At 30.8% G+C, this 16,941-nt stretch overlaps 2 protein-coding genes across 4 annotated transcripts; both read left to right on the top strand.

The window, feature by feature from the left end:
- The first annotated feature begins 1,890 nt into the window (after window positions 1-1,890).
- Window positions 1,891-6,436, top strand: LOC129317701 (peptidyl-prolyl cis-trans isomerase FKBP16-1, chloroplastic). 2 transcript variants are annotated; one of them, XM_054962058.1, is made up of 8 exons: window positions 1,891-2,020; window positions 2,745-2,933; window positions 3,034-3,068; window positions 3,858-3,951; window positions 4,189-4,231; window positions 5,591-5,636; window positions 6,059-6,129; window positions 6,214-6,436. In XM_054962058.1, the coding sequence occupies exons 1-8, from the start codon at window positions 1,956-1,958 to the stop codon at window positions 6,310-6,312; spliced, it is 642 nt and encodes a 213-aa protein (XP_054818033.1). In that variant the 5' UTR covers window positions 1,891-1,955; the 3' UTR covers window positions 6,313-6,436. The 2 variants fall into 2 exon arrangements, with proteins under 2 accessions (XP_054818033.1, XP_054818032.1); XM_054962057.1 differs by having other exon boundaries at window positions 4,171-4,231.
- A 1,301-nt stretch (window positions 6,437-7,737) lies between these two features.
- Window positions 7,738-12,298, top strand: LOC129318223 (protein transport protein SFT2-like). Of its 2 annotated transcripts, XM_054962870.1 has the most exons (6): window positions 8,080-8,220; window positions 9,138-9,380; window positions 10,468-10,735; window positions 10,916-11,020; window positions 11,371-11,507; window positions 11,933-12,298. In XM_054962870.1, coding segments are annotated over exons 2-5 (486 nt in total). In that variant the 5' UTR covers window positions 8,080-8,220; window positions 9,138-9,378; the 3' UTR covers window positions 11,482-11,507; window positions 11,933-12,298. The 2 variants fall into 2 exon arrangements, with proteins under 2 accessions (XP_054818844.1, XP_054818845.1); XM_054962869.1 differs by lacking the exon at window positions 9,138-9,380 and having other exon boundaries at window positions 7,738-8,222.
- The last annotated feature ends 4,643 nt before the right edge of the window (window positions 12,299-16,941 follow it).

Genomic DNA, 16,941 nt, shown 5'->3' with positions numbered 1-16,941 from the left:
CAAGCACATATAAAAAAAGAAAGAGAAATAAGAGGAAAAATTAAGAATCAGTGCTAAATTAAAAAAGTATTTATTTGAGCTTCTAAACATCCTTTTTAATAGGGCTGTTAAGGGTATTTTTTGAATTGTCAGGATGTAAACAGGTTTGTTTTAATTTTTCAAAGCCCAACTCTAACTCGAAAAGTTAAAGGATTGGCTCTTAAAGTTTTAACCTTATTTTTTAAATTTAAAATTTTAAAAAATTTAACATAAGATTAATTCTAGGAAAATAAATGTTAGTCAATTCACACTATAACAAACATATAAAACTTAAACATACATGTTAATATCAAATCAACACCAATCAAAATTAAATTTTGATAGTATCATAAGTTAAATCTTAATAAATGAATAAAAGATGAAGGATTAAATCTAGGATTTTTATTTCTTTTAATAAAATACTTAGTCATTTTTTTAGATTAAGATTTTTTAAAAATAATAAAATGACTTAAAAGGACTAACTTTGTTATTTATGGGCTTAAACGTGAATTATTATTTTTTAACCTCAAATAATGGCTCAACCCTAATCATTTTTAAGTTTAAAGGAACAAGTCTAACTAACTTAATTTTAATTAACAACTCTACTATCTAATATAAAGTATTTTTAAAAAAAAAATATATTGACTCATGCTGCTTCTACTTCCCACTTCAAGATACCTCTAATTATTTCATAAAAATTAGAAAGAAGTGATAACGTTATTAATTTTGTTTGCAAATAGAAGAAATTTCAAACCTTACTCTCATTTAAGTGAATTTTTTTGAATTCGTGTTGCATTTCCTCTTACAATTAATAAATTTTAATGAGAATAATATTAAAAAATAAAAATTATCAAATATTTTATATTAAAGATAAAAATTTTAAAACCTCAAAGGGAGTAGCAAGGAAGAAACCCTCAAAATTAATACCACTACCTTTGCGAGGTAGACACGTGGGATACCGAACTGGTGAACGTTTCAAAAATTAATTTCCAACACATCTATCTATTGCTTGCTTAAAATTAAGGAAAACACTATTTTGGGGTTGCTCTAGTTCTATAATTGGTCATTGCATTATTTTTTTAGCAATTTAAATCTTTATACTTTTCTCTATCTATAAGACTAGTTCTTATAATTTTATAAAAACATTAATGTGATATAAATAATATTAAAATTGATGATATATCTACTAATACCATTAAATTTATGTTAGTGTGTTAAATGAGTATTGAGTTAGGCTTTTTAATAAGTAAAATAAATTAAAAAAACTATTCAAGATTACAAAAAAAAACAGTCACCTTAAGCTTTTTGGGGGTTTTCTACTGTCAGTCATCACCATATTAAGACATTTATGACTTTTATTTTATTTGATGTGACTCTTTTTTAAGCAAAGCATTTTTTTTTATCATACCTGATGTGAAATTTTTATTTTTTTTATTTTATTTAGTAAAACATCCAACACAATGCCCCATTTAGTATATTAATATAAATTTAACAGTGTTAATAGATATATCGATAATTTTAATATTATTTATGTTATATCAATATTTTTTTAAGATTATAAAGATTAATATTAAATAGATAAAAGTATAAAGATCTGTGATAAAAAAAAAGATAAAAACTTACAATAAAACTTCAACAAAATTTGGAGACATGGTGTTTTCCCTTTAAAATTATAATACTCAAGTTTATCCGTGAAAAAAAAAAAAGATTGACAACAATAACGGAACTTGCTCACTTCCATTTTAATATTTTTCAACTATTTTTAAAATGTTATTAAGGTTAAAAACCATATTGTGTAATTAATTTGTTTTTTTTATTTTAACAAAATCATCATCAATCAAATCAAATCAGATTTTTTTTTTAAAAAAAAAAACCGTATTGATGACTCCCAAAGCCTCCAGTGGACGAGACGTCGAGACGCCTTCGCAAGGTTAACAATGGGATTTTCCTCGTTTTGCTCGGTTCCGCTTCCATGCTGCGCTTCTGTATCCCCCTCTCCCAGGTGATAATTTCCATTCTTTTCATTCCATTTCTGCTCTCGAATTGTGAACCTTTTCGCATTCACAACCATAGTCATTCCCCTGCTTTGTTTTCCGCACTGAGGAATTCATAGTCATATTTTTGTTTAATTTTCTGGATCATTCGAGTGTTCATCGTGTTATTTTTTCCAATTTTATTCAATGTTATAAATTATTCTTATGGAATTTCTTAATGCGGTCGGTTCATAAGTCTGGTGTGATGGTAATTAAAGAAAAAAAGGTAACTGGTCAATCAACAATGAAATACCAGCTATTTGTTATTAGCTCCTAGGTTTGGGAGCAATCAAATGCCAGCTACCTTTGCAAAATCCCTTGCATGTCATATCCCTTCTTGATAAGGCTATTTCCGCTGGTTAACCTTGATTTTACAATGACACCAACTCTAAAACGTTTTATGATTGTATACCAACTTGTATCCTTGTTCTCAGTAGATCACTGTCTCTGTGAACTAGACTTGACCTTGAAGCAGTTTGATATTGAGAAGTTATATGGAAGTATTTATCTGGATGTAGCTTTGGTAGCTTAGTTAGAATACATAGAATTTCATTCATTTTATTTTGTATCATGTTTCTTTTTCAACGTTGAAGTACTTATATTTTCATTCAAGATGGCTTTTACTAAAGGCAGAAAATATTATACTTCTTGGGAAACTTGCCTCTTGACTGTGTCAAATATTGCTTAACCCAGGTGCATTGAGAATGGAAATGTCAAATATATTGCACCGAAGAGCTCAGATAACAGGCTTCCTACAGCATCAATCAAAAATTTTTCAAGAAGGCTAATTCTACAGTTTGTGGGGCTTAATCACATATTTCATACTTGTCCAATTTTGGCTGCTCCAGTAATGCCAGAGATGAAAGAACCTGAAGTCTTGCGGTTTTTCTGCCTTTTCCCTTTTTAAACTTCTTACTTCAGTGAAGTGATGATTTCCATTTCTTGTGATAAGTGATTATTATTTTTACTGTGAAGCATCTAGGACTTTTAAGCTTGACAGTGGAGTGAGGATTCAAGGTACAAAGTTTCTAAGCTTACTCATATGAAGTTTCTTTTCTTTTCTTTTCTGTTTTCTTTTGACAGAAAAAATGACTTACATGCTAGAACAGATGTTCATGCAAGGACATTTGGGTAATGTTTGGATGATGAAATTTAGAAGACACAAGAATTTGATTTCTGCAATGCCAATCCATGAGTTTGCAAAATTCTGTGTTTGCAATACCTTCCTAAATAAAATGATTTATGTTGTTTGTCAAAACAACATTTGATGAGTTAGTTTTTCGCATTCTTAAAATACCACATCCCTTTGCACAATAAGACAAGTTTCAAACTGCTCAGCCTCATCACTATTTGATGCAGCTACTTGCCAAAACACATGGTGTTGGTTTAATGATTGATGATTGATTTTCTGTTATGGTATTTAGTTGAGAAAGAGAGAGGAAAAGAGAGAACAGGAGAAAAGAGAACCAGAGAAAGAGATAGTGGAAACACAATTCTCATTCAATAATCCAAGTCGCAAAACAAAATAGTAGTCTATCCTATTTATAGATTTTGTAGACTTATTTTCCTAATCTAATTAAGACTATCCCTAATCTTAATTCAACTAAAACTTCCCATAAATAATAAATTATAAAAATATACCAAATATATCAATCCTTCTATGCTTCTTTAGATTGGAAGTGCAATTAACTGAACACAAACATCGTGCATTTAGTACATTCACCCTTCCATCTGATTAAAAAGACATTAGGCAGTCAGTGCCAACATTTGCAAATAATTAGCTTTTCTATGTAATTTTCATATTAGATATTGTTGAAGGGGAAGGACCAGAAGCACATAGTGGAGATTTGGTTGAATTCAACTATGTATGCAGGCGTGCAAATGGATATTTTGTTTACAGGTAGCTTCATACCGTGAATTTTCCCTTTGCAACTGTAATTATATCCATGAAAATCTTAATTCTAAATTAATTCTCATGATCCAAATGACAATAGGACTTGCAGACAATGTGTATCGTTCAGTTTCTTGTTTCATAATTTCCCTTTCTTGTTTTTGTTCCAGTAATATCTAACCTAATTCTTTTACTGTTGCTTCATTTTCATACTTTGATTGATGATAGCACTGTGAATCAATTCAGTGGAGAAAGTAAACCCGTCATACTTCCTTTGGATGAGAATCAGGTCAGAAATTTCTTTTCACTCAATCTATGAATTCCATTGAACCTCAAAACATGGCTAGCAGATGAAGTTTATCCTTTTTCTCTACCATTTTCATTCGATTTATGGAATTTAGATACTGTTAAATGGAGTTCCTGAGTTGAATGGGAAAAGTTGAGAGTAACTTATTTACATGATGGTGCCAGCATTTGAACTCTGGGTATCTAGGTCCGGTTACAAATGTCTTCCCATGGATCAGACCAACCTTGTTGGGGGAAATCCTTTTTTGTTAGAAATTAATTTACGATTGTCATATCAGTGGTGATGCAGCAAATACCTGCAATTGTAGATACTGGCGTCATCATTTCTAAAATTATGCTAGGGAAATTACTGGCTCTTTAATTTTAACCCTTTCATATTATTTCAAGTCATTTGAAGTTCAGTGACTTGAAATTACATTCCTAAACTCTAGCTATTGCCTCATCATTTTATGAATAACTTTTTATTATTTATTTGGGAAAATGTATTTGCAAATCCTTACAGTTTCACTCAATTTTAAATTAGGTCCTTGTAGTTTATTTTATTTTAATCAAGTCCTTATGATTTGATCTATTATATATATGTTAGCCCCTAAAGGTTAAATTGATAATAAATTATTAAATTTCACGAAACAAAAATACTCTTGAGTTTACAAAATATTAATTTAATGCTTTTAGCCAAAATTGAAAAAAGAAAATTTGATTTAATATATTATTTTCATTTTTTTAATTTTTTTTGAAAATTCTATATATATATATATATTTAAAAGCCAACCTAATTATATAAATTTTGAGTTATAAAAATTATGTAATTGTTTCTAAAGTCATATCATTATTTAATAAAAATATAAAAAAATAATTTTTTAAAGGAAAAATTTAAGGATTTTAACCTTCAGGATTAAAAAATTTAATTGATCAAACTATAAGAGTTCAATTAAAACAAAATAAATTGTAGAGACCTAATTTAAAATTGAATGAAATTATAAGGATTTGTAAATATATTTTCCCTATTCATTTTAACAAGTATTTGTCATTCAAAATACCAGGTTTGATGCAAAGATGAAGTTTAGAGAAGAAAGAGAATGATAGGAGAGAGAAGAGAAGAAGAATGGAACGATGACATAAAACAATATTAATCCATCAAAACTTAGACTGCAAAGTAGACCTGATTTTTAGCTAACCCCCTTTATTCTGCCAAGTTTTTGTTCTTTTAAAGATTAAGGGTTTGATGCATTTCTGTTTATCAAGTTGAGATCCAAAAATTGGTTAGTACGTTGACAATCCAACTCTCGATGATCTGGTATCAACCAGAAAGCAAAACTTAGTCTGGGAATTCTTGTAACAGATGATAGAAGGCTTGAAGGAGGTCCTGACTGGCATGAGAGTTGGTGGTAAGTTCAAAGATGATTATCATCAGTTGTTAATTTTTTGAGATTTTTATATGGAACCTGTCTATATAAGTTACCTAAACCAATCCAATTTTCAAGGGATGTGTAAGCATGTTGTCAACTTGGGTAAAAATCACCTTTGAGAATTGACATGCATGGATGTGTTTTTACAACTGAATTGGTCTAAATAACTTTCTTGTCACGAAGCAAGTCTTAATACCTCTCTTGTCTTTCTTCTGTTCTGGCCCGGGATTCATATTCCTTTCACGATGGTTTTTAATATCATTGTCTGCATACACGTCGCTCTACCGCTGTCGACCTAATTTGAATCTTCAGCATTTTTACTTGGAAAATTAGCTAGTAAGAAAGTGTGAAAGGATTCAGTTTCTTTTTCCTATGTTCATATTCGTGAGTTTCGTTTGTAGGAAAGAGAAGAGCACTGGTGCCACCTTCTGTAGGATACGTGAATGAGAACTTGAAGCCAGTACCAGAAGAGGTTAGATATGCAGTTAATAAGGCAAGTTTGACATTGATTATACAAAACATTGCAGATTTGAAGTTTTTTGGTTGTTGAATGCAGTTTGGTCCTCGACGCAGCCTCTTTTCTCATGCAAAGGAGCCTTTGGTCTTCGAAGTTCAACTTTTGAAAATTTTGAGTATCCCTTCATTTGTATTTTGAGAGTTTTATGCGCTTATCTTTTGACTTCTCGTATATAAGACTACTAATCCACAATTTTAACATCTTTTTGTATTAGTTTTTTTTTTAATAATCAAAATTTTTTTGGCCCATTTTTTAAATGAAAGGTTGAATGGTCAAAAACTAAAAATATCTTTGTCAACAAACCTAAAAATACCTAATGCGGATGGTAATTATATTCTAGCTGCCACAGACTCACTAATTTCCCCCGTTTCAAATTGTGCGAAGAGTGAAAGGTCCCGTATTTTATTAAAGTCATGTACCCGGTAAAAATAGAGATCAAGTCAAGTAATTTAATAAAGTTGTAAAAATTAAAATTAAGAATAAGGTAATTTTCAGCTTTTCAAATTTATTTTAGTTATATATATTTAGTCTCTCAAATTTAATTTTTAACAATTAGTCTCTTAAATTTATTTTAATTATTGCTTTGATCCTTATTATTTAAAGGAAATGTCACATATTTAAAAAAAATAAAAAAAAAAACAAAACACAATGAAAGGAATTATATTGCTAAAAATTAAATTAATTTAAGGGTTAATTTATTCTTATTTAGTTGTATGTATATGTCAAATTATTAATATACTTTATAAATTAGATTATTTTGAGAGGCAATTAATATTTAAAACTTTAAAAAACTCATGTGATAATTCAAAAAAATATAAGGGATTAAAATGATAAAAATTAAACTTGATGGCTCAAATCAATGATTGAAACAAACTTGAGAGATTACAAGTTTCATTCCCCTTTCAAATTGTTTCATAAGAATTGAATATCAATTTATCATACTTTAGAGCATTATTGCATCATTTCAGTTTTTCAATTTTCTGATTTGGTGACACGAAAGCATTCATGTATCTCCATTGTATTTGTAACCTTAAGTGCTAGGTATATAAATATTAGAACTCAAGGAAAAATGATTATATATTCTTCTAATAGAAAAAAGTTCCCATGATCCCTACTTAGTATTTTTTTTAAGGTAAACATTTGTAATATTTGTCTGGCCCGAGAAAAAAGGAAAATGTAATTTTTGGTCATTAAATTTTTTTGACTTAATATAATACAGTCTCCACAATTTTTTAACTTAATAAATTATGAAAATTAAATTGTATAATATTAAAGCTTAGAAAATAAATTAATAAGTAAAAGAAAATTTAGAAATTAATACTCGCTCTTTATCCCGAATCTCACCTCAATAAAGTAATTACTCACTTTTTAATTAATTCTATCTTTTTATATTTATTTTTATTAAACACCTTATAATAATTATAAAGTTATTATTAATAAGAATATTTTTTAAAAATTAATAATTACATTTTAAAATATTATTAATCGGGGGACCAGTAATTTTATTAAGAAAAACTTTGCGCCACTTTCCAATCGCGCCCCCTCTCTCTCCGAACTTTTCCCAATTATGCCACAAGCGCCCGAGGCTATCTAATTCTTAACTTGCACGCAATCTTGGGGCTCGAACTTCAAACTGTTGCACCACAAAACCAGACCGAGTCCCGGAGCCTGAAGCGCACGCCTCTTCCATTTTTCCTTCTTTCGATATCACGAAGTTGCTTTCTTGAAGATGGTGTTGGTTTGTGAACAATTCCAGCGCCTTGAATTCGAATGTTGTCATAACTTCTTCGATTGATTGTATTTTGGTACTCGGGTTTTGAGAGCCAAGGAAGCAAAACAGAGCAAAAATTGCAGAAAATGGCTCAGGGATGGTTCTCAAAGAGCTCTTACAATGAAGACCTCAGTAAACCGTCGCCTTCTTTGTCGGACCAGTGGAATTCCTACACATCGTCACAGAACTCGCAGGACAGCTCCGATTTGGGTTTTGGTTTCGATGTGGAAGCAGCGGTTAGGTCGGCTAACGACACTGTCGCTGGAACTTTCAATGTGTAAACCATTCCCACGGCTTCTTATTTCTGAGTTAGCCTTGTGTTGGATTCTCTGAACTTTGTGAATACTTGGTTGCCTTTGTGCAATAACTTACGATATTATTAATGCTATTGCATGCTTGTTTGTGCATATGCATAATCCGATGGTTAATTAGTGATGTCTTCCGTACTCCCCCGTCGGAGATTGTATAACTAAAGGCTTTTGCCATAGTATGCTGACTAATTATGGGCATTCTTTCTGTATGATATCCCCAAACTCATATTTGAAGTAACTTCCTGTCTTTCTTTTTTCAATGAGCTTTCGGGGAACCAAGCAATTATGCCAAGAAAAAAGCAGTTTCCGCTTGGTTTTAATAATACAGATAAGTACGTAACAAGGTTCCTTGATTGGTAATGTAGTAGGTTTTATAGGGGAAAGTAATCCCTTTAATAATTTTAATTTGATTAAAAATTCAAAGGCATACTTGTTAGTGTATGTGCCTGATGTGGTGACTAGATAGTGATGTTGTCTGTACTCTGGTTTCAAGTTTATATAACTTTGGACTTTTGCTAGATTTTCTATGATATTTCCATACATATATTTGAAGTGGTATGAAGACTTCCTTATATTTTCGTTGCACTTTCATGGAACAAAATATTACACAGAAAACACTTTCACTGTATATTTATTGATGTTGATAAGCACATAACAACCTTTTCTTTTTTTTTGGTGATGAAGTGATGTTTGGGATAGTCCCTTTCTCTATTTGATGATATTTATATAATTTATTTAATTATATAATTAGAATTGTCTATCAACTGTAAAGGTGTTATTATAGCTTGTATGAAAAATAAAACATCGGAGGTTATACCATGCTTTTGCTTCAGTTTTATTTGTTTTCCAGGATTCCCTGTCCTGATAAGTTTCTTGTCCAGCTTTTCAGCTTCTCCAAATGTATGTGTCACACCCAACCTCCTGCTTAAAATGGTTTAGAGAATCAGACCGTACAGAATGATGTCTCTTTGTTCATGTGTTTTGAAGATGGTACTCTTCTGGAAAAGAGCTTCCAGGATCTAGAATTTGGATGAGTAGGACCGAGACTGACCAAATAAAGTGTATATTCTGCCTGGGTGGAATATGTGAGGCCATTTGACTGACAACATTATTTGATTCTTTATGTAAGTGGATATAGGGTTTGCAACTTTAATAGAGGATAATATGCGAAGTTTTTGAAACTTTTTGGTCAAAGCTGAACTTTAGATTTTCCAGATATTAACATACAAAAGTTTATCCTGAAATAACCCCCTATCCATCCATTCCCCTAGCATATACTTCTGCACACAATGGATTTGCAATAATGATATAAATATGACATAATAACACCTTATTTGCATATTATACTTTATGAACGGAAAAATGCCTAGTAAGTAGATCCATAATGTAATAGTTAGAGTAAATTATACACACATCTCTTTTGCCAACATATATGCTAACTTCCCTTCAAACCAAAAAAATTGCCACTATAGTCTATTTTTTTCCCCCCAGATAAAGTACCTTCCATCAGTCTAAATACATGTTTGTTTAAGATAAAAAATTAATTAGAGAACAAAAGGTAATGAAAAGGTTAGAAAAGAAGATGAATCTGGGAAGAAATAATCAGAATGGCAGGAGAAACTGACCTGAAAGTGAGGTCCAATGTTTGTAAGAGATTGAGACAAAACGTAGGAGAGGCTAGGCTTGTGGGACAAGAATACTGAGTCTATGTCATAAGTGTCCCAATGAAAGTTCCTCTTATAGCTTGCGCCATGTGCAATGACACGCAGTATTCCCCAACTGCCCTTGATGCATGTGATGGTTTCGTCGACAACTATAATTTATTCTAAGTTCCTTCCACCCTGTATGTGAAGTAAGTCTTGATTAAATGAATTACATGCATAAATACATGATTTATCCCTTTATTCCAGATTTTGCTAATATATTTAGACATACTGTAACTGACACAAGTTTTCAATGCAATTCTATATGAAAAAAGCATTTCCCGTCTATTTTACTTGATGTGAATATGGCAGAGAAGTCAGTGATACTGTTCTCTGGCTTCATCCTGTGATGGTACAAACGGCTGGATAAAGCTCAATTTTTTTAATTGAATTGCTCATGTGTCATGGTGAAATAACATGTTGGTTAGAGGCCAATATTTTTTTATAGTTTTACTTACACTAATGTCTTCAAGTTAATTTTTTTTTTTTAAAAAAAACAATTGTTTAGGTTCTCTAAGGGTGTTAGCAATATACATGGAAACTTTCAGTCTGCTACTAGTAATGTTCCTTCTGGCAAGGCAATCATGTATTTTGGTTTGTTTTTGGCGACCGGGATCTTCTTTGTATTCATTGCATTCACCATGTTCCTTCCTGTTATGGTGGTTATGCCCCAAAAGTTTGCTATATGCTTTACTCTTGGCTGTGGACTTATTATTGGATCATTCTTTGCTCTCAAGGGTGCAAAGAATCAGCTTGTCCACATGTTATCAAAAGAGGTACCTATTCTATGTTATATTTTCTGTTTTTTTTTTTTTATGAACTATATTTTCTGTTATTTGTATGTTGATAAAATAACTTTTCCAATTTGTGTGTTTGGGTAAAGAAGACAGTGTCCTTGATCTATTGCATGTGTTTGATTCTTTCCTCTTGCCCTTCTCTGTTTGCTTGTTATTCAGAGGCTTCCTTTCACTTTGGGTTTCGTCGGCACCATGTTCGGCACCATATATGTATCTATGGTTCTTCACAGCTACATTCTCTCTGTGATATTCTCTGTTTTACAGGTATCATTCTCATGAGATGTAAAAATTATTCTTTTCTTTTCTTTTTTTAATTTCTCTGTTGGATTGCTCTTCTGTGTGTATTATTGTTAATGCATGCAATTTATTTGTAGTCTGTTTAAAGGCATTTGCATGTGATGTTTAGCAACATTTGTTGTTCGGGAATGAATGTAGACCTTGTAACCGTATCCCTGTGTCCATTTCTGTTGTGATGGGCGTGGGTTCCATGACATGACTCCACCCACTGGGTGTGTGGAAATACCGAAATATGTCTTCCCTACAGATTTTTCTTTATATGATTGGTATTGATTCATTTTTCTTTCTAATTCAATCTTTGATTAAAATTTTTGCAGGTTCTAGCACTTGGATATTATGCCTTATCATATTTCCCTGGAGGATCTGCTGGAATAAAATTCCTGTCTTCTGCTTTTACCTCTTCAATTCTGAAATGTTTTGGGAGATGACATTATTTTGGTTAACAGGGAGTGAGGTTAGCAATTTGTCTGTAGAGTAGATACTTGTGAATGTGTAGTTATCTTAGAATCTCAGATGAAGCTTTGAACTGATCCGGGAACATTGCTATTGCTAAGTTCAAGCATCATCCTTGTTCTCTCCGAAGTTATATAGCCACTTCCAATCCATAACTTTGTGAGGATTCCTTCATCAATGGTTGTGAATCATGGATTTTTCTCGATCTTTATGACTTGCTTCTAGAAAAGAAAATACATTTACCTTCCTGATACAAGCTGCTAACCACAAATGAACATAGTCTGGTCAATGTGCTACAATACACTTTCGCTTCCTGTACCATCACTTCTTATAAATGATTCTTTTATTACCATTTCCTTTAATGAGAATATTTTCTTACAGAGTTTCACCTTATCTACTATAATTTTTTTTTTTTTTGCTATTTAGTGGTTGTGAATCTGCCTATGAGAGGGAATCTGCAATTTCTCTTCAAGTAGATGGCAAAACTTGATCGTGCGACAGGGGGTAAGTATCTTGGCTGATCAAGTCAAAATTGCTGCAGTAGGCGGACGTGAACTAGCTTTCCACTACTTGTAGAATTGCTGCAATAAAATCAAGGCTTAGCTGGGAGCCGAGGTGTTCCCATTTAGTTTTACTTTTTACCCTTGATTAAATCAAGAGATCTGAAATGATGGTCAAATAGTTTGTTTTTTGAACCATGAACCTAGCTCAACTTGGCAATTTTCTCAATGATGTTAGCGGAGCCTTTGTAAACATTGATTAGTCCCAGTGAGAGCGACTTTGTTCCTTCCTTGGACCTATTTGTTATCTTTAAAAATAGCATGGAGGTATAAGGGTGAGGAATAACATGAGATGATGATCAAAACACAGTAGTTTGTTAACCAGAGGCCGGAGATCAAAGTTAAAGATTACAAGTGGGATAACCATATCTTCACATTCAAACTCTACTATTGTTGCCAGCATCATGATCATGTACGTTAGATAACATAATTGTTCATAATGCTTTGATGCTGATTGAATTGGTTGGTTCTATCAGCGGTTATATCAGTATCAGTTGGTTGCATCCTCCACTTCTGCTCCTCCAGACAATTGTCCAGGACCCCCCCCCCAACTTTTTAAAATAGTTGAATCGGTTACCATAAAGTAAGAACATTTTCCGGATCTGGAGGGCCTAAATATGCTTCCTATGGAACTTCTGACCTAGGTTAATCGTGTATTATAGTTGGAATTGGCTCTCGCTTCATGGATTTAACATATTGTTTAACTTCTTTTATTGCTATTCTTATTTTGAGAATTGATGTTTGCTACAGAAATGCAATATTAAGTAGATTGTGCTTTTAAGTTACCAGAGCTATCCCGAGTTTGTCATTTATAATTATCATATTTGTGATTATCATAATTTTATTATGTTGAAGATGGAGAACAAAGGGTAAAAGTAAAATATGGAGGCGAAAGGCCCCAAGAGCAGTGTGCTTTACACACACACAAGTGCAAAGAAACAAAAAAGCCTAAGCATACTAAACGTGTGGAGTTGATTGGACATGTTCGAGGTAGTGTGGTTCAGGTAAAAAGGAAGATTTTTTAATACTCTCTGGTCAAGAAGCTCAGTCCCACTTTGCGTCCATTACCTGCAATAATTTATCATTGGAAAGTGATTTGGGAACAGAAACCCTGAACTTAAGGAAATATTTGGACCGATATAATGAGATGGGACCGAGAATTGACATTTAATATGAAGATTATTAAGGAGCAAGTCGTGGTTCTGTGGTATTAATTACATCTTTTTGTAATGGAATTATTGAAAGGCACAGGCCATCTTCATCATCGAGCGTATACAAAACTCAATTTTCAGTGGAGCACTTTGAAGGGTTTTGAGAAGGAAAGTGAAGTCATGGAGAAAAACAAAGGCTAAAGTGCCAAAAAAATGATTCAAACTAATCAATCCACGAGATCATCCTAATCCTTTTGAATCTTCCTAGAAGATTTTGCTCATGAGAAGCACTCAAGAGAAAGGACAGCTTTCCTTCACGTGTAATGTCTACGGCTAGTTATTGTCGACAAATTAGCACTTACTGGGGAGTAGAGGTGTTACCAAAAATTATGGCCATAGTCTTTATACTGCTATCATAATCTCTTTAATTAGCACAATAAATGTTAGATTTAAGAAGGCACATCCAGACTGATGGATGTAAATCAATATGATCAAAGTCTTCTATTATTATAAGATATGGGACTCATTTATGAACTCAACGTTCAAATCTCATGAAGTAACATTAGCGATAGAATTGGACTATTATCATTGGAAAATGAGTCTCAAGTATTTGACGGCAATATTATCCATGGTTGAGGCTGGTTTTCAATCATAAAGATGTGGATTGAGGGTGGTATTATCTGGATGATTTAGGTTGTAATCACAAGTTGGAGGAAATGGGACCAAAAGATTAGAAGCAAACAAGGAATTGATATATTGATTGTTGTTGAAGGTGATGATAATGATCTTCTCCATTCGTGTGTGAAATGGGGCAGAGCAACTTGGCAGCTCAGATGACATAAGTCTTTAGGGACGGTGGGACCCATGTGATTGAGAGATTGTGATGGGACTTTTGGGTTGATGTCAAGTGACAAATCTTCTTGTTGGATTGATCAATTTATAATTACTGTTTGGGGATTCAAAAGTCCACATGATGTGCAATCCCATTCACTAATTGCTTACTCTTTCATTGCACGTGTGCGCCTTCCATTCAGGACAAAACTGTCTCTTGATAGAACAACGCTATACCTTCCCTGGGTCCACCACCCCCCAGGGGAGGCCTTAAGGCAAACAATGAAGGCGCTTTTTTTTTTGGGAGGGGGGGGATCTTGTGTTGATTTGTCTGAAAAAAATTTATAAATTGAATTAATCTTGAATAAATACTCCCTCTAGCTGTGTATGCAAATCATCTGTTAAAAGAAATTGGTAGTCTTTTTATAAGTCACTTTGTATAAAATGTAGACCATTGATTGCTTTCTTTTAATTTTACTCTTTCATATTCATAATTTTTTAGAAGTAGAAAAAAAATGTTACATATGACTTGTGAGAGAGAAAATGTTTAAAACATACTCTCTCAAATGGCATACCAATAAAATTTTCATTTTCATAAAAATATAATCCATTGGAATTATAATATAAACCATAATTAATTAATTCACGATTTAGTAATAATGTTAGTTGAAACCTTAAATTCTTAAAAATAATTATATCTTTTGATTTATACCCTCATTAAATACCTTATATTAGATTTTTTATAATAGTAATTAAAATTTCAATGCTTGATTTTTTTAAAAAGAATAATAAATGAAGTAGAGGTATAGTTAAAAAAATAAATATAAAAGTTATTTAATATTTTATATTTTGAATCATGTAATGTTTCTAGAAGATGTCTTATTTTATTATCTAGAGGGAGTATATTGTTTTTTTCTTTTTACCATTAATTTTAATTATCAATGTATTTCATCATGAGTAAGATATAACTTTACACAAGAATCTAAATTAATAAATACGAGAGTAAAAATGAGAAAAAAATTATATGCATTAGGTTACTTATATTTTGAACTAATATTAGAAAAATATATTGTAAGGATAAATATAAGTAACTTAATACATGTAAAAAAATTTTCCAAACAACAACAATTATTTAACTACCTTTCCTTGAATTTGATGAGGTAGTTAAAAGTAATTTGTATATAAGACTAGAGGAACATATTGTAAAGATAAATACTAAAACCATCTTTTAAAAAAATTGATACTTTTTATAAGTCATTTTGTGTAAAAAAGTGAATCATTAATTACTTTCTTCTGATCTTATCCTTTCATAATTTTCTAGAAGTTGAGTAAAATATTACATATGACTTGAGAGAGGAAGTGTTTTAAAAAATAAGGATTAATAAGCAAAAAAATTTTGAACTATTGCTCAAAAATTGTCATAAATCCTGAACTCTTAAAATACGTAAAATAAATCTTAAACTTTTAAATTCACAGCAAAATAAACCTTAACCATTAACTTTTTAACTTCATTACTGTCTACAAATTTAACATTGACTATTATAATACCCACGTGAAAAGTAACGGTATTAAAAAAATTTATGGTCAGAGTTTGTTTTGCTATAAATTTAAAAGTTCAGGATTTATTTACATATTTTAAAATTTTAAAACTTAGGACGATTTTTGAGCAAGAGTTTAAGATTCTATTTACTCATATTTTAAATTAAAAAATTTCTTTCTTTTTCATACATCAATTATTTAACTACCTTTCATTGAATCTAATAAGGTAATTAGAATTTACTTGTATATAAAATCAGAGGAATATGTCAAAGATTAATTTTATGTTAAAAATATGTTGATAGCCACATGGGATTATGTCAAAAAATTGGATGTAAGTAGTAATTAAGATTCAAACCCTCTTGTAATTAAAAAAAAATGTTAAATGTATTGGTTTATTTTTCTGTAATTACTTATAGTTCATAAAATTATTTTGTAAATTGAGTTTGTTTAAGATTTCTCAATTCCCATCGTATGATTTGGGGTGTGTAAAGGAACTTTGTTTCAACCAATGATCTTAATTATCACAAGAACGTTATCAACAATTGACCCATTAAAAAGTGATGGCTATTTATTTTAGTTAATTACTAAGATCCAAAAACATGTTCAAATGGCTAAACTTTTTAGTCATGTTGAAAATTAATTAAATGAATATACATGTTAATCTTGTCTTAGTTTCATCCCTAAATTTTAATATATTGTTAAGCTCCCTTGAAAACATGAGGATAACATCGAAAATAATAGAGAAAGCCCACACAAAATCGAAATAAAACATTATAATTTTTTATTTTTATAAAAATTAATTTTAAACAAGAAGAATTAATTCAAAATAAGTTATTTTTTTGTTTTCAAAAGACAATAGAACTCTAACCTAAAATTTAAATCACAAAATAAGGATAACAAGTATTAATTTATAAAAAATTTTGCAAATATAACTCATGTTATAAGACCAAACTAAACAAACAATTAAATATTATTATATTTTATATTACAGTTGATTCATTTGTCAATGATATATTATTGTATTTTAATAATAAATACTTTATAAATTTTCAATGATAAACCATTCATATATTAATAATAATTCTTTATATATTAATGTGAACAAGTCATATTTCAAAATTTTTAAAAATTTGGTCATTATTTTAAAGGCACAAGATTTATTTTTAACCAATGAACCAATTTGCCCTAATTTCTATGCCTATGCATGATATAATAACTTCAATAAATCTATTAATTATGAGGCGTAAATAGTATGATGTATTTTCAAATCCCATATGACAAACAGAAGCCGCGTTCACTTAAATAATTTATTGGATTTGATTGATAATATGAAAGGGTAAATTTGCTATGGATT

This window comes from Prosopis cineraria, unplaced genomic scaffold (genome assembly GCF_029017545.1).
Source record: "Prosopis cineraria cultivar Desert tree isolate PC_DT_omini unplaced genomic scaffold, ASM2901754v1 PC8, whole genome shotgun sequence".
In the NCBI taxonomy this organism is placed as follows: Eukaryota; Viridiplantae; Streptophyta; class Magnoliopsida; order Fabales; family Fabaceae; genus Prosopis; species Prosopis cineraria.
The sequence above is the reverse complement of the archived record's forward strand: the minus strand, read 5'-3'. Positions and strand labels throughout refer to the sequence as shown.